This window comes from Lissotriton vulgaris, chromosome 12 (genome assembly GCF_964263255.1).
Source record: "Lissotriton vulgaris chromosome 12, aLisVul1.2, whole genome shotgun sequence".
NCBI classification, from domain to species: domain Eukaryota; kingdom Metazoa; phylum Chordata; class Amphibia; order Caudata; family Salamandridae; genus Lissotriton; species Lissotriton vulgaris.
In genome coordinates, this window is record NC_141700.1 from 498770536 (window position 1) to 498793883 (window position 23348).

Below are 23348 nucleotides of genomic sequence, written 5' to 3' on the forward strand. Positions count from 1 at the left end.
TGCCCAGATTCAGCGACTACAACTTGACAAGAGCACAACTCTAGTGCCGTGCCTTCCAGTACAAAACTACCCAGACAGATCACATCACAGACACGCACTCTTCCAATCATGGCACTCCCACAAACTGGGGCGCTACCAGTCTGAAAATGTGCTTTGCTGCCTTTTCATGGATATGAGTGGTATCTAAATGCAACCACAATGCAATACAATAACCAATCCTCTTCCTGAAGGATGTTTCCCAAACGATGGATTCCCTCCATCTTGAAATGTCTCTACATCTCACATGTATTACATTTCTGCATTTTGACCTTTGTCTTTCTTTTCCTCAAGAAAAGGAATACTGATATAACCTTTGCACTGTTCCTAAGTCTCCATACTTGAGACCTTCTGAAAAAAATGCTCTGTGTCTGATCTCAAGGCAAAATCGAGAGCCTCCCAAACATTTCATCGGAAGCTCCTAGAGTCACAAATCTGCACAATCGATCGCGTAGCATCTCGAGTTGACTCAGAAAGTGCCAAGCCTATAGGGAGAAAAACACAAGGCAGGCTAGCAATATCTCAATCAGGGGCATGGCTGCACAAATTTCTCTTGTCACTTTTCCAAATTTGTTGTTATACATTACAGGTTACTGAAGTGTTGCCAGCCAATCAGATTACCTGTTGCATCAGAAAGGACAACCATTGGTGCCAAGAAGTGCTTTATACCAAATAAATGATTTATACCGGAGCAAGTACAGACACAGGGAGATAGCCAGTGATGTGTTTGGGTCTAAATTGCAAGCTGTTATGACTGAACCATGTGAAATCTTGCTAAGCAAGGCATCCAACCTCAGCTTCTTTAGAATGTGAAACACCAAAAAGAATCCGTAAACAAGAGTTTTGGAAATTTGTGAGGATGAAGACAATGATCAAAGGTGTATGAAGGAAAAATACTTATGTAGAAAAGTGTTCATTTGTAGACGTAGTAGGTAGGACACATTAAGAGCGCCCGAGGAAGAGGACCTCTGGCAAGGAAGATGTGTGAAATGTTTGTTTTAGTAGGATTTTTTTAGCCGAGACAATGCGTGGCATGAGGCATGGCAGCCGCGTGGACCCTCACTGTCATAGCACGGTAGATCCTGGAAGGGGATTGAGATTTATCATGGATATGAGAATGCTAGAGGGTAGAGCAGCCCTGCCTCTCCTCTCACACTGACAGAGCTTGGGAAAGTCACACGTGCTCCCAGTGCCTCTTGTGAAAGAAAGTGTTATCGGCTGTTGTTTATCTGTATCTGCCCTGGTGGAGGTGAGCTGCACGTGTGATCAGAGCGATTGACGGATTAAGCTACGCAAAGCCTATCTGCTCACGGCCATTGAACGTCTCCACAGATGTGAACCAGTGAGAAAAAAACAGAGCTGAAACACATTTCTTCAAATCAATGTCTAAATTTGGGGCATTTCTGTTGAAGGTCAGTGGAAAATAATGTTTGTAAACCAATGGCGGAGATAATGGAGAAAGGTGGCAGGACTGAGCTCTATAAAAAGGGGCGGCTTGAGGAGAACAGTTACCAGTTTGCCTTTTGAGGAGTAAGCATGGCTGCTTCTTTGGTTTTCCTCGGCTTGGCCCTGCTTGGCAGCACATATGGTAGGTTTTGCTTGTGGTGAGTGGATGGAGATGAGTGGGTTCAGTTTGTCCTTACACTTGTGTTTAAGGGGGGTTGGGTTTGCCACCTTCTCCATTCCAATATCCATACTGCCTCTGATCTTCAAGCAGGATATTGCTACCATTTGTACATTTCTGATCCAGTGCCCACTTGATATAAGGTTGAAGCACCCAAACTAGCAACAATATAGAGACAACCTGGGAACTCTATGTGAGAATGGCTGTGGAACAGGGAAAGCTCCTAAAAATAATCCGCACTGCAGACAAATACAGGGGTCAAGACAGAGAATGGGCCATCATTACGAGTAACAAAGCTATTTTCCATTTCCTGTGCAAAATACTGTTTGCACAGGGATTGGAATTCCTGGTTTGTGGCCATTACCACATCCCCTTCCGTCTCCTTCCTGGGTAAATTTCTGCAGATGAAACCTGTCGAGTCTTACTGGGGGGAAATGTCTGGTAAACACTGCTGCATGTGGGTTTCGGTGAGCAAAGGGCTATAATCCACATCTTACGCTGCTTTTTGAAGGGCAGAACGTGTAGTAGGAGTTAATTGTCGCACCCGATGAGTCTGTACACACATTGTATCAGATTTTAAAAGGTGTGATGATTAGTACATCCTCCATAGGCCAGTCATAATGAGGGCCTTAGAAGGTTGAATTAATATATTTCTATAATAAAGTATTGAGCTTGCATGGGTGGTACAGAGGAAAGGGGACAGAGACGATCTGGAGTATTGATTGCTGAAGACAATTACAGAAGTAATGAACTGCACTGATCATACTGACTCCCGGATAGCCACTCCATGGTGCTCTTGGAGGGGGTGGCATTCAGAATGCTAAGCGTGTGGCAGATCCAGGAGACAGGATTCTAAACATAAGCTAAATAGCAAAAAAACTAGAAAGTTCAAAACAATTGTCAATGGAGTAGTCGATACTCACGAGGACAGGGTATTGGTGACAGTTTGCAGAGCTAATGGGAATAACAGGGGGCGGTCGGTATTCAGGGCACATGAGGGAGATAAAAAGTGCAGGTCAGCTCCCAGGGCAGGAATTTAAGAAGGGGAGCAGATTCCTTTGCAGAATCTCTATGCCGGTCATTACAATGTCCCCTTTGCAGCCATGTGTGCATAGGTCAGAGCAAGCATTGCTTGAAGAATCCGGGCAGTGCCTAGGGCAGGTATAATATATGTGCATGGATCAGAAGGGATCGATTTCAAAGCTGCCATAGTGAAATCGATCACAGGCACCAAAGCATGAATGTCAACATTTTTCAGCGGTAAAGTGGGAGATTTTGAAGTAAAACTCGGGCGAATGTATTTTCCCCATTGACATATTGAAGCAGAGACACTTTCAGGCGGGAGACAGCGAAAATAGAGCATTTTTTAGCTTTAGAAATCACGATTCTCACAGCTGAATCTGATCTGTTGGCATGTATGACAAAGCTATTGAGGGCACTAAAAACCTAGGTGGCACACATTACAAAACGTGTATTTGTAAAGTGCACGTTCACCCAGAAGGGTTTCTTATCACTCAATATCAGATGTTACCCAACTCAATGGTACTCATTTTATCGATCTCAGAAGGATGAAAGGCTGAGTGGACCCACCGGCATTTGAACCTGTGATCAAACACAGGACCCCTAGAGTGGATGCATTATTCCACTTAGCCACCAGACCCAGCTTCAGGGTCTTTACATAATTATAACAGCTAGTCATGAGTACAACGTGATTAATTTCATGCGAAATGGCAGTTTGAAGGTATAAACAAGTCTGAATTATTAAAAGTTAATAGTTTACCATCGCCTAAAAATGTAAAAAGTACATTTGCACTGAATAACCGGTGCAAAAAGTGCATTCTATACCAAATTGTACTGACATCGGTGCGATAAATGTAGTCCAGTGTAATTGGAGCTAAATTGCCCCTAACTGATGCAATCTATGTAATCGAGCAGCTAGTATTATTTTTAAAAAATCATTAAGGAGTGGTAACAATTTGGATTAGTAATAAAACATGTGAAAACACTATTTCATATAAAACTTTGCAAAAGTTATGTATCTCTAAAACAAAAGTGAAAACATATAGCTGTTGATTAAATAATTAATTATGAGTTTTGAAAGTTTGGAATTATTAATACAACTCCTTGAAAAGATCCAGGTGTTTTGAATTAAACAGTCTTAAACTTTTAGACGTTTAGAAAAAAATGCATTATTAGTTTAAAAGCTGCAAAATAATTTGAAGGTTGTGACTAGGTCGTATTGTTAATTTAAACATGTATACAATAATTGTTCTCTGTTTAATAAAAGTTCTTTAGAAAATAACATCCTGTAGAACGCTGTTATCTACAGAAATCGGGCAAAATCAGAAAAAAGGCAGGTCAAATTGTAACATATCCCTCAGAGCAATGGCAGCGAACAGGTGGAAAGTTGAAGGTATTCTACGGACAAAGCGACAGAAGGAAACTTGAATGGGTACAATTTGAAGGGCTCGAATCTTTAAAAATGTTGGTAAACCGCCTCTGCAGGACTAAGACCCAGCATGGATGCCGATTTTCAAATTTTCGGAACTCAAAAGGGGTTTTCTAGGGAGTACACCTGGGGCCTCATTTATGAGCCCTTGCGTCACTTTTACGCCGCCGGTGCGTCACTTTTTGTGACGCACCAGTGGCGTAAAAAATGCGCCTTGTTGCGCCATATTTACAAAGTGACGCATCTAGGTAGATGCGTCACTTTGTAAACCCCTGCGCCATATTATACCTGCGCCAGGTATAATGTATGCAAGGGGGGCGTATTGACGCAAGGAAGGGTCGTAGAAGTGACGCAGTGAAATCTATGAGATTTCACTGCGTCACTTTTAGGACGCCGTTGCGTCAAAATCTTGCGCCTGCCTCACAGCAGGTGTAAGACTGACGCAGGCCCTTTCACATGGGACTTGCCCCATATGAAAGGACGCATTGCTGGAGTTGCGTCACTTTTATGACACACTCCAGCAATGCGTCACTTTTGCGCTTACAGATACGTCAGAAATACTGACGTATCTGTAACTCCTTGCGACATGATGCGTCATACATTAAATATGACGCATCAGGAATGTCGCAAGGAGTGCGCACTCAGAAGTGACGCATCGCTGCTTTCACGCAGTGATGTGTCATTTCTCATAAATGAGGCCCCTGAAACCCTCTGTATGCGCAGATTTGTAGCATAATAACGGAGGACATTTTTTTCCCCCCGACCCTGTGGAGACATTTTTTGTATATACAATTGTGCGTGGAGTACAATAGCTCATGAGGGAATAAATTCATGTGTGTGCAGATGTTTTTCCCTTTGGGCCTCTTATACCATTTTTCAGTATCTGACAAAAACACGCATTTCACCCCTGTTCAGAGCTACCTTAAACATATTCTTCCTGATTGCAGGCTGTGGAGTTCCCGCCATCCCGCCAAAAGTGAGCAACTACAACAGAATAGTGAATGGTGAGACCGCAGTGCCCGGCTCCTGGCCCTGGCAGGTGTCCCTCCAGGTAATGCACACTTATGCCCTCTGTGGGTCTCTTCCTATCACCTGTATTGATACATTCTGGGAGGTACCAATAAGGCTCTGGTGCGTCCTAGCACGTGAGGCATTGCCTTTCTGAAGGCCATGGGTCTTTTTTGGGTCCTGGGAGCTAGAGTTCGCTGTTTCTGGGGTTATGTTTCTGGGATCACCAATGGTCTGGTTCCCGAGGCCACCAATCTTGATAATGAACCAGCCACTGAGCAGTGGCTGGCTGAGCTGTTTGATGTATGTGTGTTGTTATGATATTCAAAATTGGAGTGGAAGAGGAGGGTACGCCAGATGAAAAACGATGCCTTAAATGTGATCCTTTCCTTAACTTGGGACCCCTGCAAGCAGTCGAGGTCCATGTCTGGCATTCTGAAACGTATTCCAATGGTACATTTGATATTGGATGGAGATGATCGAATACAATCATGCACATGAGTTCCAGTGAAACCGGATGCTAACACAAAGCATTCCAGTACACTGACACAACATTGGCAGCAGGATGGTCACTGATAGATCCTACCTGCTGAGGCCTGGATCCCAACCTAGATGGTGACGAAAGGTTTCTTAATCGCACGGCCAAGTCTTAAACTGACTCACAAAAGAGTTGCTGGTGTCAGGATTCTTTGAAGTGTCAATGCCCGGAGAGGACTGACTTTGGGTGCCCTGGGGAGCCTGCAATAGAATGATATTTGCCCTCTGTGCTTATTTTAATGTGATTTGGATTTTATCAGGAAAGGAGTAAGAACTGAATCCTAGAAGGTTTTTAGGACACACCTGGATGTGACTTAGGAACTCCTAAGTGCAGCCACTAGTGTGACTAGTAGGTCAGTTCTGTCTTTGGTTGGCAGTAAACAGGTCTGATTCTCAGCGCTGGTAGAGTCAAAAGTATGAGAGAACATTCTTGGAAATGTCCTTAACTCCTTCCATGCTCATGACGAGCTCAGCTCGTCATGAGCCACGGCGCTCCGGTGCTCATGACGAGCTCAGCCGTGGAACGTTCGCATGCGGGGATAATTCCCCTGCTGTGCTGAGCGTCCCTCAGCCGTGGAACGCTCGCATGCGGGGATAATTCCCCTGCTGTGCTGAGCGTTCCACGGGAACGGGTGTGGTCATGACGAGCTGAGCTCGTCATGAGCACAGGAGCGCCATGCCGAGCATGCGGGCGCCGTGCGCGTTCCCTCCCCCCAGCACAGCGGGAAAATAACCCCCCCAGCGAAGGGGCTAAGAAGATGGAGGGTGGCGAAGCTATCTAACGAGAGGGTGTAGTTTAAGGTCTCTTGACTCAGTCCAAGTTTGATACTTTTAATCTTTCAATTTTTTGATGTCATTTAAAAATTGGTTTATGGTTAGATCACAGTTCGTTTGAGGGCAGGAAAGTAGAGGTGCAATAAGTGCATTCAAATCCTTAGGTATGATCTGAAGTGTTGCAGGGGTTGGAGGTTTGTGGTGGTGATTATCCCTAAAAGACAATAACACCATTCACTACTACCTTACCACCTGATCCCAGGTCTCCCTCGATTTCCATTGACTAGGTAAGCGCACCTTGAAGGCCCATATCACCACAGGCAAGTCTTTTCCACCTGCACCTATGCAACCAAATGGTACCTAATCTCCTCTAACTCATCTATTAATCCCACCAACCATACACCCACTAATGATCGCAACTAACTCTTTTTATTTTAGCCCACCATAAAAAAAAACTGAAATGGCGACATGGAATGGTTTACTTGAGCACACAAGACTAATACCAATAAATAACATTAGCCAATAGCACTGAAGTAACTACTAACCTTGGGTTCTGGAGCAGCGTGCTGCCCGGAATAAAGCACTTCAACGCCTCCTCTGGGGTTGTAGCTCTATATAAATAAACTTACAATGACCTGCTACCTTCTCGCAAGAACTTGCCATTCCTAGCTTTGAAACTTAAAACTATTCTTTACCTGAAACATGGCTGTGTTTACAAATGAGGACCTGTGCTAACAATATGTTACTTATTCTACTCTGGGTAAGAGACCCAACAGGCATATCTACAACTAGCGAAAGTTGGCTTTGCCTGCAATTATCATTATGCAGGTGGTGATCTGCTGTCAAAATACCAGAGCTATCCCATGCTTCTCAGAGGAAGAAATCTACTCCTGCGTTTCCCGAACTGTAGCAACAATGCAAGATGGTTGCGTCCATTCCATGTAGGTTACTGGTGAGGTGTTCCTGCAAACCCGGTTGTTTATTTGCACCATAATGAGCCTCATATCTCGAGCTACTGCTGCCTCATCTGGGCACGCTCTTCTCTGCTGTTTCTATGTTATTTCTTCTGCTATGGAAAAATACATCTGATCATCTGCACTGGTTTGGAGTTACACCTGCCTTTATACCTGGATGTAATCATTTACAAAGATCATTTTACACTGAACCTTGCTTATCTGAGACACATCTGATAAACATTTATCAACCCTCTCCCAGAAGTCCTGCGTGTGGTAAGAACTGCGCAGCTGTCAGTCTTGACTGGGGGTGAATGTTTGATTTATTCTGCATTCCATACATCATTTGTTGTCGCAGTACGAGTTTCTCCTTGTGATCATGAAATATGCAAACTATACCATGTGTACGCTATAGGATGTCTGGGTAGGCTTTCTTGGAGAGCAGTGGGATTTCATATGGGTTTCTGGATGTGGATTGAGGGCGTGATAAGGTGGTAGGCATGATGGGATGAATAAATATGCCTGCTCTCTTAAGAGGTGTGTATCAGTGCATCAAGCCAACGACTGAAGTCGAAGTATGATCTGGTTGGCTGGGAGAGAATAGATATCAAGTGAGTGAGAAAAGCATTAGAAAAAGTTTGGGACTGAGGGTGAAAGAGAACTCTTGTGGATGAGGAAGTTGGGAGAAGGATGTTGATTGTTCCACTGGGTGTTCCTAGTTGCATCACAGACATCAAAAATTAATCTTGTGCTATCTTTAATGTCACTCAAAGCCCCTTGAGGGAAAACCCGCTCACTGCTGATCTGGCTGAGGCGCCCTTTCATGTTGTATGTCTTCAGTGATACACTTCAGAGCCTACTTATGCACTTCCTTTCTCTTGAATGCTCCTCAGGATGGCAGTGGTTTCCATTTCTGTGGTGCATCCCTCATCAGCCAGACTTGGGTCGTTACAGCTGCTCACTGCAATGTGAAGTAAGTGCCTACTGAAGAGATAGTAGATTTATTGGGCGGGGCATTCATGTGAAACAATGTAAATATGATGGCTATGGCCCACTGTTCTCTCTGATTCCAAAATCCAATTATTTGCATTAAGGGATTATGCTATTTTTTATGCACCTAAAGCTATCATGCCAAACCTTGAAATTGGGACAGTAAGTCATATACTCAAAATCACACAATATATCAAATAATTAAACTAATCTGACTCCATCCTCAACTGTTTATCTTCTTGAACACACATCCTGAATTGATTAACAGCCACCGGTTATTGGGGCACCCGTTATGTTAAATAAATACAATTCATAAGAATAGAAACAGTAATGTATTGAGGGATACTTATTTGAGCTTCAAAATTAGAACTTCCACACAAAAGTTGGAAATGTAAAGTTCTAGTAACCTTTGGTCTTTAGCTGGTGCTCAAGAAGACTTGTGCACAAATATGATGTGGTGGCCACCAAAAGTAGGTCATTTCTGAAAGGGAGCACTCATCACTGGGACAGTAACTCAGCTTGCCCTTTAAAGTGTCACTATGTCCCTGGTTTGACCTTTAACTAACTGTAGAGGAGAGTCGAGTTGGGAGAGATTTGGGAGGCCGATGATCTACGTTGATGCTACATTCTGCTTTCTTGTTGACAGTCGCAACCATCGGGTCGTCCTTGGTGAACATGACCGTTCCTCAAATGCCGAGCAGGTTCAAGTCAAGTCCATCGCTTTGGTGAGTCAAAGTACCTTTGAGTTCAGAGTATATGAGGCTGCGCGTCAACGAGCTTGGTGCAGGCGGCGTTGAAGCCCCATGAGGTGGTATAAACCTGAGAGCACATTGCAGGTCTTGAACATACACCGTAAAAGAAGTTCTGGTCCATATACACTATCCTGTGCAAGCCCTTCAGGGGCATGTATGGTCTACAAACTTCCAGACTTGATGGATGTGTCTTCAGAAAGTGAGCACAATCTCACTGAAAGTAACAGGGAAAAAGTGGATGGTGACTTCTCATCCCTCACATGTGGGGTTCATAAATAGAAACACAATGGCCTGAAGAGGACCAAGAGTGGCTGTAAAGACCAATGTAGGGATATAGAAGACAAACACTGAGAATGGCAATCATTTTAGCATTTAAGATAGAGAAAGGTTCTACCATGATTCCTTTTGACGCAGCCTTGTCTCCATATGGGCATCTGTAGTGCAAACTTTCCTTGTGTTTGTGCAGCTTTGAGTTCCCCTACTGGATGACCACAAAGTAAGTGGCCCATGTGGCATGGCCACAGGGACAACCAAAGATAGGTTGGGGTGCCAGTGGAGAGACAGTATCAGCAGAAAGGGAGGTTTTTCACAACCCACTGGTAAGGCCTCACCTGAGTAATGTAGCTCTCTTCATACGTAAGCATCACTGGATCTGCTTGAGACTGATTGGACACTTACCTGTCTCACTGCACATACTCAGGTTTCTTAGAAGGATTCTCTGTGGGCACCTCATCCTGTGCCATTTTGAGTTCCTCGTGGCTCCGTCCTGAGCAATGTGTTCTTTTCTCTTTATACTATACCGTAATCATTTATTTACCCCTCATTTAGGTTCTTATTTATACTTTTTTTAGAAGTCCCACTTCTGTGCAGATAACTCACAAATCTTGTTTTACCCTCTTTCCCTTCTGTGCTTCAAATGTGGGTCCCTGCCTGTCGCAATGTAGGCTATGTATGATATACTTTTATTTTATAGCTCAAAAATCATTTACAATACAACGTATTAAATAAAACAAAATCGACTGGCCAAGTTAATGTAGAAGCTAAAAAAGTTGGTAACAGATTTAAAATAACAATATAACCCAACAACAAAATAAGTCGCTGAAAGTAGGCAGAAGTTAAATGATTTCCAAAATAGTCAAATATAGTGGATCATAAGAATGATTGTTACTATTGTTAAAACAATAGGCAGTCGCGTCACAAACTATTCTAGAAGCTGAATCTCTTACGATAGATCTTAAGAGTTTCCTCTTTAAATCAATTAAGCCGGGACATAAGTAAATAATGGGGCACATTTACAAGGACTGGCGCATCTCTGCATATTAAAAGGGATGCACCAGTACCGATGCGACACGCAATTCTACCCTTGCGCCACCACGGATGGGTCGCATTTACAATTCATTGCACCGTGGCGCAGGGATAGAAAGAAGTGTGTCGCATCTGATGACGTAAGGGCGGCGCTTTGCTGGAGTCGTGTCGCAAGAGTGACGCAACTCCAGCAATGTTCAGGAACTACCTATACCTAACGTGCTGTGCCACTCCTTACGCCTGTTTCAAGCAGGCGTAAGGTTTCGTTGCAGCGGCCTCTAAAAAGTGACTCAGTGAAATCTTGTAGATATCACTGGGTCACTTTTACAAGACTTTTTCTGGTGGAACGCCACCCTGCATACATTAAACCTGAGGCAGGTTTAATGTGGCGCAGGGCTTTACAACGTGACTCGTCTCCCTAGATGCATCACATTTTTAAATGTGTCGCAACGTGGTGCATGGTTTATGCTGCCGCTGCGTCACAGAAGTGACGCAACGGCGGCCTAAATGTGTCTCAAGTGGCTTGTAAATCTGCCCCATTATGTTTAATTTATACAGTCCTTTGACTAGGAACATTTAAACTAAAGGACTGGCATCTAAAGTAATCTAAAGCATAACAATTCTCTTTTTTTACGCAGCAAAACAAATTAGAATCTAAACCTCAGTCCTAACAAACGCAAAGCCTTTTTTGTTCTCATTCACCACATATTTCCACAGCATGCTAACTTAAGAGAGAATGGCCTTTTGTTTATTAGGAGGTAAGTCAAGGACTTCATTTATGTCATAGTGCACAAAACTGGCCTCCTAGGGATGAGCTGCAGTTGGAGATACATTCAGAGGTGTCCTGCCGTGGTGCTTAGATGTGGAGACACAAAGTGACCAGGGGTGTACTTTGCCTCCGGTTGCTTGCATCTTGGGTGTTTATCCTCAGTAGTGTGACTGTACACATTGGTTTCTTCGGGTAGTAACAGAGTGCCCATATCCTGTGGGAGAGCTGTCTTCTAAATGTGTTGGGGCAGATTTACAAGCCCTTGCGCCCCTTTTACGCCGCCGTTGCATCACTTTTGTGACGCAGCGGCGGCGCAAAAGATGCGCCATGGTGCGGGGTACTTAAAATGTGACGCATCTGGGAGATGCGTCACGTTGTAAAGCCCTGCGCCAGAAGGAGGCGTTCCTGCGCAGGGGGGGGCGTTCTGGCGCAGGAACGCCTCCTAAAAGTGGCTGAGTGAAATCTACTAGATTTCACTCAGTCACTTTGGGGCCCATGCTGCGTCAAAACCCTGCGCCTGCTTGAAGCAGGCGTAAAGATTGACGCAGCATTGTGGAGATAGGGCCCCCCAGAGCATTGCTGGAGCTGCGTCGCGCTTACGAAGCAACTCCAGCAATGTGCCGCCTTTACGGCACAGATGCGTCTCGCATCTGTGCCATTTTTGCCCATTGGTGCGCCCCATTGTAACTGCGGCGCATCAATGGTGGCGGAGGCATGGCGCAAAATAAGTGGCGTATCCCTGCTGATATGCAGGGATGCGCCAGTAATTGTAAATCTGCCCCAAAGTCTTTAGGAGAGGCATCCACTGTGAGGATTTACTCCAGAGTTTCTGAACAAATAACACCCTCTTTCGCCCAACTATTAGCTGGTCGAGGCAGGAGGTTTCTTGGTCGCAACACGTTTTTTGTAGAAATATGAGACCACAGGAAATAAACGTGCAGGACTGCGCTAAAGTGCACCAGTGATGCTGTCAAAGTTTCGAAATGCAGTTTCCGTGAAGTTGCATCTCATTTCCTGGTGAGGAGGGTTCTTCTGCGGGTTGTGTTCTGACCTTTGTCATTCGAAAGAAGGGGGCCTAGGGATGGGAAAACTGTGAAACCAAAAGAAGGCGGCAAAATCACTGGTAGAGTTGCAGTCAGTGGCATAGCCACGGGGGCAGTGGGGGATCCCGTCCGGGGTGGCGCGGAATTTGGGGGGGTTGACCTGTTGGGCTGTTGGACCACACGTGATGATTTTAATAACCAGATTAGACCTGACATGAAACAGCCATTTTGCAAGGAGCAAAACACCTCTTTAGTTGTGTCCTCTTTCTCATTGACAAATCAAAAAGTGTGTTTCACTCAAAGGACCCTTTCTTCCATAAATCGAGCAGGTAGTGTGAGGTCAGGAAATAAACCTTCTTTCGCTGATTTCTCACAGCACCTGTTATGTTTCAGGGATGTTCAGTCTTGAAATCAATGGGGGATCCTGACCCAATCTGGTGAGCGTGCGCAGTTCAGTTGTCACTCGCCGCTCAGATGCTCATCTTCAGACCCAACACTGGGATCTTCTCCACCTACCGCTCACGGGTCACGGGTAGTTGTGGTCCTGGCTTTTCCAACTGATCCCATTACTGATCAGTGGTCCGCACCTTTCAACAACACACTGACAGCTTCACTGGGGTTTTCTATAACCTCCTACCCCCTTGATTCCTGCTCCCAATGATCTCCCACCCCAGAACGCGTCCATTTACTCAGTAAGAATCCAGGACTCACAATACCGTTTTTTACTCACCGGGGGTCTCCCAGCTATATCCACACCCATTAATATTGGTCCTTATTTTGTGCTCAACTAATATTCCCCCATCCCCCCAACGCCCTCCGCTTCCCCTCTCCCCTGCCTTATCTGGATGATGGCCATAAATCGAAACACCACTGACTACATATTATACTGACTCTGTTGACCCAGCCCTGAAAAATTCCTACTGGAGTAATGAGTAGTTTGGATCTTTTTTCAGTAATCACTTGTCGCTCTGTACCACTTCTGTAGTGTGTGATCACTCTCCGAGCACTTTACATCTGATGCATTTATTTGGATCTTTCTGTATGAAAGTAGATTGTATTAAGCACATCTTTGTTTTGGGTTTGTTTGCAATTTCATTATTCTGCATTTTCCGTCCCACACCTGATTTCATTTGCTTCACTGTGGATGGATGTGAATCCCTCCAATTGAGTAGGTGTCCTCGTGATAAATAAGTCTTCAGTGAACCACTGTTCTGTTATGTTATGTTTATCTTTCCTCTGGTTAGTAAATTGGACTTTCCCCTTCCTCTTTTGGGGCATTTAAGTCAATTGTAGCATAGTACTTGCTACAATTGTATAAACTCCATGATTTCTGACAAAGTAGCCAGAATGGAGAACTCAAGGGTATGTGACACAACTATGCCTCACAAGGACTTCTGACCAAGTTCCTTAGGGTTATGACAGAGGACATAAGCTTGCATACTCATATGATCGCGGTCAGAGTGTTGATACTCCGTGTTATAACCCTGACTAACTACAACCCCTTGCTTCCTCCCTCTATCAGACTGTCACTCACCCCAACTGGAACCCCAGAACCATGAGCAATGACATCACCCTGCTGAAGCTCTCCTCTCCGGCCACGCTGAATTCCCGTGTTTCACCTGTGTGTCTGGCAGCATCCAGTGATACTCTCCCATCGGGGATCAAGTGTGTCACCACCGGCTGGGGGCGCACAAGTGGCACTTGTAAGTATTTACTATAATATCACCATAAAGAGACTGTGGTAAGTTTTCACTTGGACATCGTTTCTGCATCTGCGATTCACAGAAGCTCTTCACTACCTTGGCGACATTAGAGACGGAGAACAGTACAAGAGGACCTCTTTCAAGACCTTCTGCATAGGTTGGACATCAGCCTTTGGCAGTAGCATTCATTGCAAAGGAGGGAAACTTTAACACTATGTTCCAGAGAGTATGTCTTCTGAGATGGCTCGTGACCAAGGATCAATATGCTTCATCTGAGAGATAAACATTTTTAGTATATGGTCTTCAACTGTGATATTCTGATAGAGCTTTTAGATCTCCTGTAGATCTTCAGTGAGACACTGAGCCAAATACAGCTGTCCTACAGGTTACTGGTGATTGTTTTTACTTTCTCAATTTACCAATAATGCACATCTTTGACTTGTGTACTGGCCTTCAAACATGCTTACATCTGGCATGATATGAACTAGTACTCAATCCCAAGCCCTCCACAAATGAGATAGAGCATGCCTTGCAGAAAGCCGCCATCTTTCTTATCTAGTGCCTTAAAAGTGAGATATCCACTGCCTCGCCTTGGCCCTCAACACAGGCACAAATCTAGTGTTCGAAAGCCGGCCTCTTTCAAGTGTACAACCAGCCACTTCACAGCATACTACGACAGCAGCCCGTGGACAGCGTTGGGTAGGATTTCTGTCGCAATGACCAATCAAATGCTTCAAACACTTTTAAAAGCCCTGCTCCTGTAGACAGGTGTACTGAAACAGAAAACACCTCTTCTGAGTTTGTCTTGCTGTCTCTCTGGGCCCATTCCCCTTGCAACCTTATGTTCAATCGACTAATTTGTTTTACAAACTACAAAAGTACTCAACGTTTATAGATAATTTCTTGTTTTCTTTGCAGCCAACGCAAGTCCTTCTCGACTGCAGCAAGTGGCGCTTCCACTGGTCACCGTAGCTCAGTGCAAGCAATACTGGGGCAACCAGATCACTGACGCCATGATCTGCGCTGGGGCCTCGGGGGTCTCCTCCTGTCAGGTATGGCAAATTTCCCATGTGATTGTTGCATGGTATCCTATCTCATGCAGATTGATGAATGAACTCTTGGTGGGTGCAATGGATGCCCAGGGGTTCCGAGGTAGGCCCATCTAAGGCTATGCACACCATTACATCCTCAGCTATTCGCAGGAACATACACTATTGCCTTGCAAGACATTTGCTAAAATGTACGTCTCAGCCGCACTCTCATTTCACCCCGGTGAAGGACTTCAAGCATTCCCATGGTCATGCTGGTCTCAGAAGATGCGCTCTCATGCATTCTGCACGCGGCCAATAAGCTGCTATCATCCTCCTACAGCGTCACTACTCCCAATTTAAATAAAGGAGAAATCCAATGGCCATCAGGACAGGTCAAGGACACAAGACTGCACGGTATGAATATTAGGGAGAACATTCAGAGACATGCACTGCTTCATGGAGAGAGCTGCTCAACCTTCTGATGCTCCTAAAAGACGTTTGATAGTTGTAATCTCACTAGCAAATTCATCCTCTGTAGTTGTTATGACTGATGCTCCACAGCGTAGTACAGGGTGACTTCTCACAATTAACAAATATCAAAATAATGGAAAATAAATAACACTCCCCTAGAATGAAGGCACTCGCACCAACCTCTCCTGTACAGTCTCACATTAACAGAAATCCAGTTTCAAAACGTATTTCAACTCTATGGTGTCTACTAGGATGGTGGGCGGTGGCGATCCACCCGCCAAACCACCCCGCCGGATGGCCTTTTACCCCCCGCCACATTAGCATGGAGGGGGGTATCGCGGCGGCGGACGGAAAGACCATCCGCCGCTTTTCCGCCGGTAGGCAATCGTCTCGATTGCCTACCAGGCGGAAAAGGCCCATAACATGGTGGCGGTGCCTTGCAGGCACCGCCATCCATATTATGATGAGGCATTTTCAATGCCTTTCCATGGCGGAGACTCCGCCATGGAAAGGCACGCAGAGTTTTCTTCGGGGCCCGTTGTGGGCCTCCAAGGGGGTTGTGGGTGTGGGGGGCAGCACTTGGGGGTACCCATGATACCCCCCAACATTGGCATGCACAAGGTGGCAGGCACTGTTGGGCATGCGAATGCACAACATGCATATATTGCATTGTGGCGGGGGATCCTTACAGCACCGCCCGCCACAATGTGATATATACGGGATGGCACCGTGGCGGTGGCATCCTAATTGGGGGTGCGGGACCTCCGCACCACTGGTGGCCGGTCCCAGCACCGCTAGGGTGGCGGGCAGAATGGAGTCCGCCCGCCATCCTAATAGAACCCCTAGTCTCTAAAGGCCCTCAAACATATTCCATAGTTTTGCATTGCCAGAACAGCTTCTCTGAGATCACAACATATCATCAGTGCGTAACTGAATGATAACTGAGCTGAAGCTGTGGGGCCAAAAAGGTTTTACCACAAGAGAGCGAAATATTTAAAAAAAAAGTCCCCTGTCTTCTCTCGGTTTAACTCTACACTTCTCCCTAGGCTTAACACAGAACTCTGGAGCCATCTTTGATTAACCCATCGAAGCCTTAATGTTAATAGGCAGTATGAGCCCTGCAACTGTCTGCTGAAAGCCCTGGAGAAAATATAATTCATCCCACAAATGCAGCGCCTGGTAACCCGTGATGTATCATGTTAGGAATATATACACCGTTGCTATTAATTATAAACAAACCAGCCTTAACCCCTTGCATGCTGATGACGGAGCGGTTCCGTCATCAGCTACGGGTGAGCTGTGCTGATGACGGAACCGTTCCGTCATGACTCCGCCCGCGCAAGGCGGAGTCAGCATGGGCGGGGAATTCCCGCCGCACGCAAGGGGTTAAAGATCAAACCCAGCATCTTATTTGTTAGAGAAAATAAACCATGGTAATCTACCCACATCGGTCCCAAAAATCCAATTTACCTTTAGAGACAGTATGATAATGTCTGCAGTGAGGCCTGGCCTTTTGAACCTCTCACTTAAGAGCTTGTCAGACCTCTCTGCCCTGCTGCACAAGACTCCAATCGGGTCATACACGAGTGAGTTAGCAGTTTGAGATTTCTTAAAGTCATAAAGTCTTTATTGCGTGATTTAAAAAAACCATTGCAAATACAAAACATTTAAAAAGGTTTCAAAATTACATTTAAAATATCATGTTGATAAAAAACCAATATGGGTAACAATAACAGATGAAGCTTTCATTTAAAATATCGTATTCATAAAAAGCCCGTAAGGGTGGCAATAACAAGTGAAACTTGACAACGTTATTCCGATGGGGAGTCGCAAACTGTGGGCACCTCACTAAATCTTACTAGGGCACAGTTTGAGATTTCAGATAATAAGGAACAGAAGAGTTTTAGAGCACGGAAAGAGCAGGATTCTGTGAGTGCAAAGTATAGTGGAGCTGAGTGAAATGGGGAGAAGGGTAAATAAGTTCACTTTGTCTAAAGTCAGCGTGTTCAGGAAATCTCTTGGTCACCAGTCTCTTGAGTCAGGGTTGGTGATGTTTGTGGGGGAAGCATATTTTGAGCAATTTAGGACCTTTTTCGTTCTCTGAGCTCTTGGGCAGTTCCGGATTAGCAAATAGGCAAAGTAGGCAGCGGCCTATGGGTCCCACTCCTTTTAGGGTCCCTATGACAATGGATCAAAATAATATTAATTCGATCTTGAAAGAAAATTACAATAAAGCTTCTTAAAAATTGTTTCAAAAAGATAAACAAAAATGAATCAACTCAAAGAAACGAAAACTTTACATTAAAGACTCTATACAGAAAATACTTTATTAATGTAATGCACTTATTACCAACTTAAAGTGCAGAAACCAGTGACATCAGATTCATATAACAGTTTGTCTCTTGAAAGCTCATCTTCTGGCAGCTGTAATTTTGTAAATTGCATTGGGTTTTCGGAGATAATTTGCAAGGGGGGCCCGGAATTTCGTCTGCCTATGGTCTCTACAGGGTTTAATCCAGCACTGCTCATGGGATCTTGAAGTATTATCGCACAGTTGACTACAGACGTGAGGGGAAATAGGGCAGAGTAAATGAAATCATTTTAATCGATGGCCGAGTAGAGGTGAAGCTGCACTCCAGCCCTGGCAGGAAGCAGAAGAGGCGCAAGTGTTGCTGGGTCCTAGCCATGCCCACAGGAAGCCACAGCAGTAAGAGCAGCCAGGTGACGTCATGAAGGAAGAGAACCAGAGTTACAGAGTTAGCAAAGCTATAGGCGGCGTCTCAGAAGGGCCTGAATGTGGCATTAGGATCCTCCACACACCTCCTAAACAAAGTAAATATGGCATTTTACTACTGTACTTTATTGTAAAATCTTCTAAATAGAAAACTTTTGAAACAAAAAAATGTTTTCAGTTATACAATAATATTATGAACTCATTCATGCCTATTTTAGAGAGCAAAACTTAGGGGCCTATTTAGAGTTTGGCAAATGAAGTATACCATCAAACGTGACAAATATCCCATGTGCCATATTGTTAATGCCATAAGATGTAATGCCCTTTTAAAATGGCTGACAGGACATACACCATGTTTCTGAAGGAGTATCCTATCCGCCAAACTATAAATAAGGCCCCTAGGGCCAGATGTAGGTAAATCATATTCACCGACTCTGAAATACCGAATTTTACCGATTCGGTATTTCATAGTCGGTAAATGTGAAGGTGGGAGATGTAGGTATTTCCAGATGTGGAAATACCGATTCGTTTGAATTCAGGTGTGCATGCACTTGTGCGCATGCACACCTAGCTATGTGACAGACAGACATGCCCTTAGGGCATGTCTGTGTGCCACATGGCGCACATGCCTATTTTTGGGGTGCCAGAGGGTGTCAAAGTGACACCCCCTGCACCCTTGCAAAAGTCGGTATTTACCGATTCGGTAATTACCGAATCAGTATTCTCTATTGATTCCTATGGGCTCTGAAGCCCATAGGAATGAATGGGAAATACCGATTTGGTAATTACCGAATCAGTAAATACCGACTTTTGCAAGGGTGCAGGGGGTGTCACTTTGACACCCTCTGGCACCCCAAAAATAGGCATGTGCGCCATGTGGCACACAGACATGCCCTAAGGGCATGTCTGTCTGTCACATGGCTAGGTGTGCATGCGCACAAGTGCATGCACAGCTGAATTCGGTATTTTAACACCCAATTGGATTGGGTGTTAAAATACCGAATTTGTAGGGCCTTTGGGACTCAGAAGAGTCCCACCTACATCTGAGATTTACCAAATCGGTAAAAATAGTGATTCGGTATTTTACAGAATCTGTAAATTTACCGAATCGGTAAATTAACAGATTCTGTAAAATAATGCCCCTACATACCATTTCTGTAATACCGGTCGGTAACGGCCGAAAATACCGATTTTCGGCCGTTACCGACCGACCTACATCGGGCCCTTAATGTTTTACACCTCATAGCACCTGAGTCTTCCGGGCCTTTGTTTTCAGTGACATTCTAAGGTGTAGTGGCAGTTCTACATTAAAGTGAGTTGGACTTTTTCTACTGTTAAGAATCAGACATTATATACCGCCAGTGCCAGTGATGTGCAGAACTATGTATGATTTCTGTTAAAATTTTGTTTTAAAGTAGGTACTTTTAATTGTACTTCTGTGCAGTCTCAAATTCCATAAAAGTAACTGTTCAATTTTGAAAGGCGAAGAGGTTGATTGAGAGATGGGAATTAATAAATCTGCGAAAACAGTGGAAATCCTGCATGCCAACCTCCGGTTTCCCCCACCTCATTTAGAGTGCGGGGGAAGATGGTGTCACTGATGGCAAAGCCATTGCTGCGTCACATTGGGGAAGACTATTTGGTGCCAATGACATCAGACCTACAGTCCAATTTAGCATTGATGTCTGTCGCAGTCCGGCAGGCATCACTTTCTTGCAGAACCACCATGTAAACCATGGCGGAGTGACTGAAAGCCCTTATGACCACTTAGATACCCACAAGCACATCGGCGGATTTGTAACACGTGATGGTCATTTACTATACTTAATGTTTCCCCTAAATCCCTGTAGAAAGAATTAGTAAACAAACATAAGTAGTAGTCATGATTCCATTCTTTACTGGAGAGACTTTGGGTTTTCTGCTAGTGTGAAACTCTCACGGATAACAATTCCTGCTTCAACTTCATGCAAAGAACATACAACGTGATCACAAATTGTCTAAGAGGGCGGTATGATAGAATATCGAGGACAAAAATATTGAGGGGTCAATATATGGAAGCCAAAATAATGAGGAGGAGCAAAATATTGAGAAAATAAATGTGCTTAGGTATGTATAGATTTACTATCCTTAGCTCTTCCTCTAAATGCCTTGATGACATATATATCGCCAAGGTACATATATGTGAAGTTAAGTATAATAAATGTATGCTTATCTGTATAAAGCTACCTTGATGATATTTTGGTCAACAATATTTTTGCAATTATATTTTGTCGCCACAGTATGCTGTGGTTGGTATTTTGGTGGATTACAGTCCAAGAGAATCTGCTCTTCTCTGAGTCATAGTTCAAAAGAGGTCAATTTCAAAATGGATGACATGTTGTTTCCTATTGCAGGGTGACTCCGGTGGTCCCTTGGTGTGCCAGAAGGGATCAGCTTGGAACCTCATTGGCATTGTCTCCTGGGGAACGCAAAACTGCAATGTGAGGGCACCTGCCATGTACGCCCGCGTGACCTACCTGCGTAGCTGGATCGACAGAGTTGTTGCCTCCAACTAAAGAAACAAGTGTGAGACATGAAAGAAATAGAGGATCACAAGTCAAGCCATGGTGTGGAAACCCCAGCAACCCAGTGCTTTTGCAAATAGGCAGAGTTGCAACAATCAGTGTCAGTTGAAGCAGTTCTTCAGTCTTTCTTCCGCAAGCAAGATTCACCAAATACTTGTATTTACTGTACAGTATGGAAAAAACGCCAAATAAATTCTAATTGTTGGAAAAACGTTGCGTGTTGCAAGCATCTGTCATTTGTGATAATAAAAAAACATAGTGCAGGATTCTCAAAGCCATTTAAGCACCTAAATGAAATGTATGTATGCAAGTAGTCGCTTGTAGAAGCGTAGCGCCATACTAGCGAGTAAAACTAATATCGTAAAGCAAGCGGGTCTCCAGCTGAGTGGGAGAGTCAGATGACATGAGAAGGATTGGCACTTTTGTCTTCATTGCACTGGTTGGAGCAAATGATGTGAAATTGAGTGAGTTGTATTTTGGAATGCATGAGGCCAGTGAAGCGGGATTCAACGAGACCCTTCCATTCAGTGAGGTCAGTGACATCATAATGATGGCTACCAACAAACTCATCAATGAATGAGTGAGAGAGGCATCATTTTATTCTATGCACCAGTGATAGGAATCGCTTGACACATCTCAGAACTGTAGGTGGCATCTCTTACCAGAAAGTAGTATACATTTTGGGAATACAGTAGGAGTGTGCAGAATTTTAATTCTGCCAATAAAGTTTAGCAAAAAATTCAAATGTATTCAGCCTCGTACAACTTAATGTAAATGTAAAATGATACTTGTATAGCGCACTACTCACCTGAAAGGGTCTCAAGGCGCTTGTACGAATACCGCTGTGGAACCCATCCTGGCTTTCCCTGTGAGGCTTTCACTCCTGGGCACCCCCAAGGTGGAGGCCAGGCATCCTTAGCATTGTGGAGATTAAGCAAGCTATTGCCCAGAGTTGGACTCCATGGTTGGAATAGGCACTGAGGCGAGAATTATAAGGTCCGTGGCATTTTTTGAGCCCAAGACCCGCCGAGGCGGGGAATTGAACCCTGGTCCCGGGCTAGACCTCTGCATCAGGGTCTGCCGCTCTAACCATTGAGAAGAAAAAACAACACAGGGTCGTGGTTCAGACCCAGTAAGGCTAAACCTAAGATAGCAAAAAGAACAACACAAATGCCAGAACTGGACTACGCTTAACTCTATTTCTGATACCTTTTATGAATAAATCATAACGGTCCGTTTTAGAAATTACGTCACTAAATTTTATTATTATTGATTCATCTTAATGGTGAAAACATATTACTTCATAGAGACTTCATTTGTTTGATTTTGCATGTACAAACAGATATAACAAAATAACTTGAAAACTTCATATTATATACATAACATTTACAAAATTTAACACACATCCTACATCCATTCAAAGCTAACATTCATAAGGAGCCAATCCATGTTGTTGAAACCAACGATCGTTGGTTTCAACAACATGGATTGGCTCCTTGAATGATTTTTCTAATCAAATAAGACTGTTTACGATAAAACCATAAAGTGTAACACCATTAATAGGGACGGACACCCATTTCTGACATTAGGTTCTAAAACAATGTTGTATATTTGTTTATGTAATGATATATGAGGCATGAATGTTAGCTTTGAATGGATGTAGGATGTGTGTTACATTTTGTTAATGTTATGTATATAATATGAAGTTTTCAAGTTATTTTGTTATATCTGTTTGTACATGCAAAATCAAACAAGTGAAGTTTCTATGAAGTAATATGTTTTCACCATTAAGATGAATCAATAATAATAAAATTTAGTGACGTAATTTCTAAAACGGACCGTTATGATTTATTCATAAAAGGTATCAGAAATAGAGTTAAGCGTAGTCCAGTACTGGCATTTGTGTTGCTCTTTTTGCTCTAACCATTGAGCCACACTTCTCCACATGCACAATCTGCATGCACAGTTTGTTGGAAAAAGAATTATTGGAGAATTTTCATGGGAATAGTTTTTTTTAAGAAAATCCTTTTGCAAAAAGCAGGGTTGGAAAATGTTTTCTTCCTGCCAAAACCTACTTTTGCAGAATTTTTACCATGCTTTGTGAAGTTGGTGAAGTTTCAATAAAAAATGGTGAAGTTCATCTTTGCTACATTTATTCACCCATAGAACAATTTAGGTATAGTCACTGGGTCGATATGATTTCTGAGCAAGGCTCTTTGACTAAAAATGCTTATTGTATAGGGATCAGAGAGGCGAACATATAAAAAGAGCACAGAATGCAAGAAATGTAGAGCCCTAACAAGAGTATACATTGAGGGCTGGGACTTCACATCCGAAGCCCCTCTGATTCAGTCCATGAGTTGCATTATGCCTTTTTCTTTATGCCCTTCCCTATGGATTGACCTCGCAATGCCAACATTTAATTATTTAGTTATTCTATATAATGTAATACTGATGGCTTACTTATTTTAAGCACTCCTCTTTTGACAGCTAAAACATTCGAAGCACATACAGAAAAATACATTTGTCCAGAATCAGAAAGTTTAGTCCTGTACGAGATATTTGATTAGAAATATCTCCTGGATCCAGAAATGTAACCATTCAA

At 43.7% G+C, this 23348-nt stretch overlaps 1 protein-coding gene across 2 annotated transcripts; it reads left to right on the forward strand.

Moving 5' to 3' along the window:
• The first annotated feature begins 739 nt into the window (after positions 1 to 739).
• LOC147677593 (chymotrypsin-like protease CTRL-1) lies at positions 740 to 20958 on the forward strand. Of its 2 annotated transcripts, none has more exons than XM_086945248.1 (7): positions 740 to 1624; positions 5057 to 5160; positions 8275 to 8354; positions 9018 to 9096; positions 13763 to 13943; positions 14862 to 14995; positions 20573 to 20958. In XM_086945248.1, exons 1-7 carry the CDS (start codon positions 1573 to 1575, stop codon positions 20732 to 20734), a joined length of 792 nt encoding a protein of 263 aa, XP_086801374.1. In that variant the 5' UTR covers positions 740 to 1572; the 3' UTR covers positions 20735 to 20958. The 2 variants fall into 2 exon arrangements, with proteins under 2 accessions (XP_086801374.1, XP_086801375.1); XM_086945249.1 differs by having other exon boundaries at positions 1547 to 1624; positions 5057 to 8090; positions 8222 to 8354.
• The last annotated feature ends 2390 nt before the right edge of the window (positions 20959 to 23348 follow it).

What these genes read in the sequence shown, in the direction of transcription:
- LOC147677593 (XM_086945248.1), top strand. Translation starts at nt 1,573, where the DNA reads ATGGCTGCTTCTTTGGTTTTCCTCGGCTTGGCCCTGCTTGGCAGCACA. An exon ending in CCTGCTTGGCAGCACATATG is followed by an intron (nt 1,625 to 5,056) that starts GTAGGTTTTGCT and finishes TCCTGATTGCAG; the next exon opens with GCTGTGGAGTTCCCGCCATC. An exon ending in GGGGCGCACAAGTGGCACTT is followed by an intron (nt 13,944 to 14,861) that starts GTAAGTATTTAC and finishes TTTTCTTTGCAG; the next exon opens with CCAACGCAAGTCCTTCTCGA.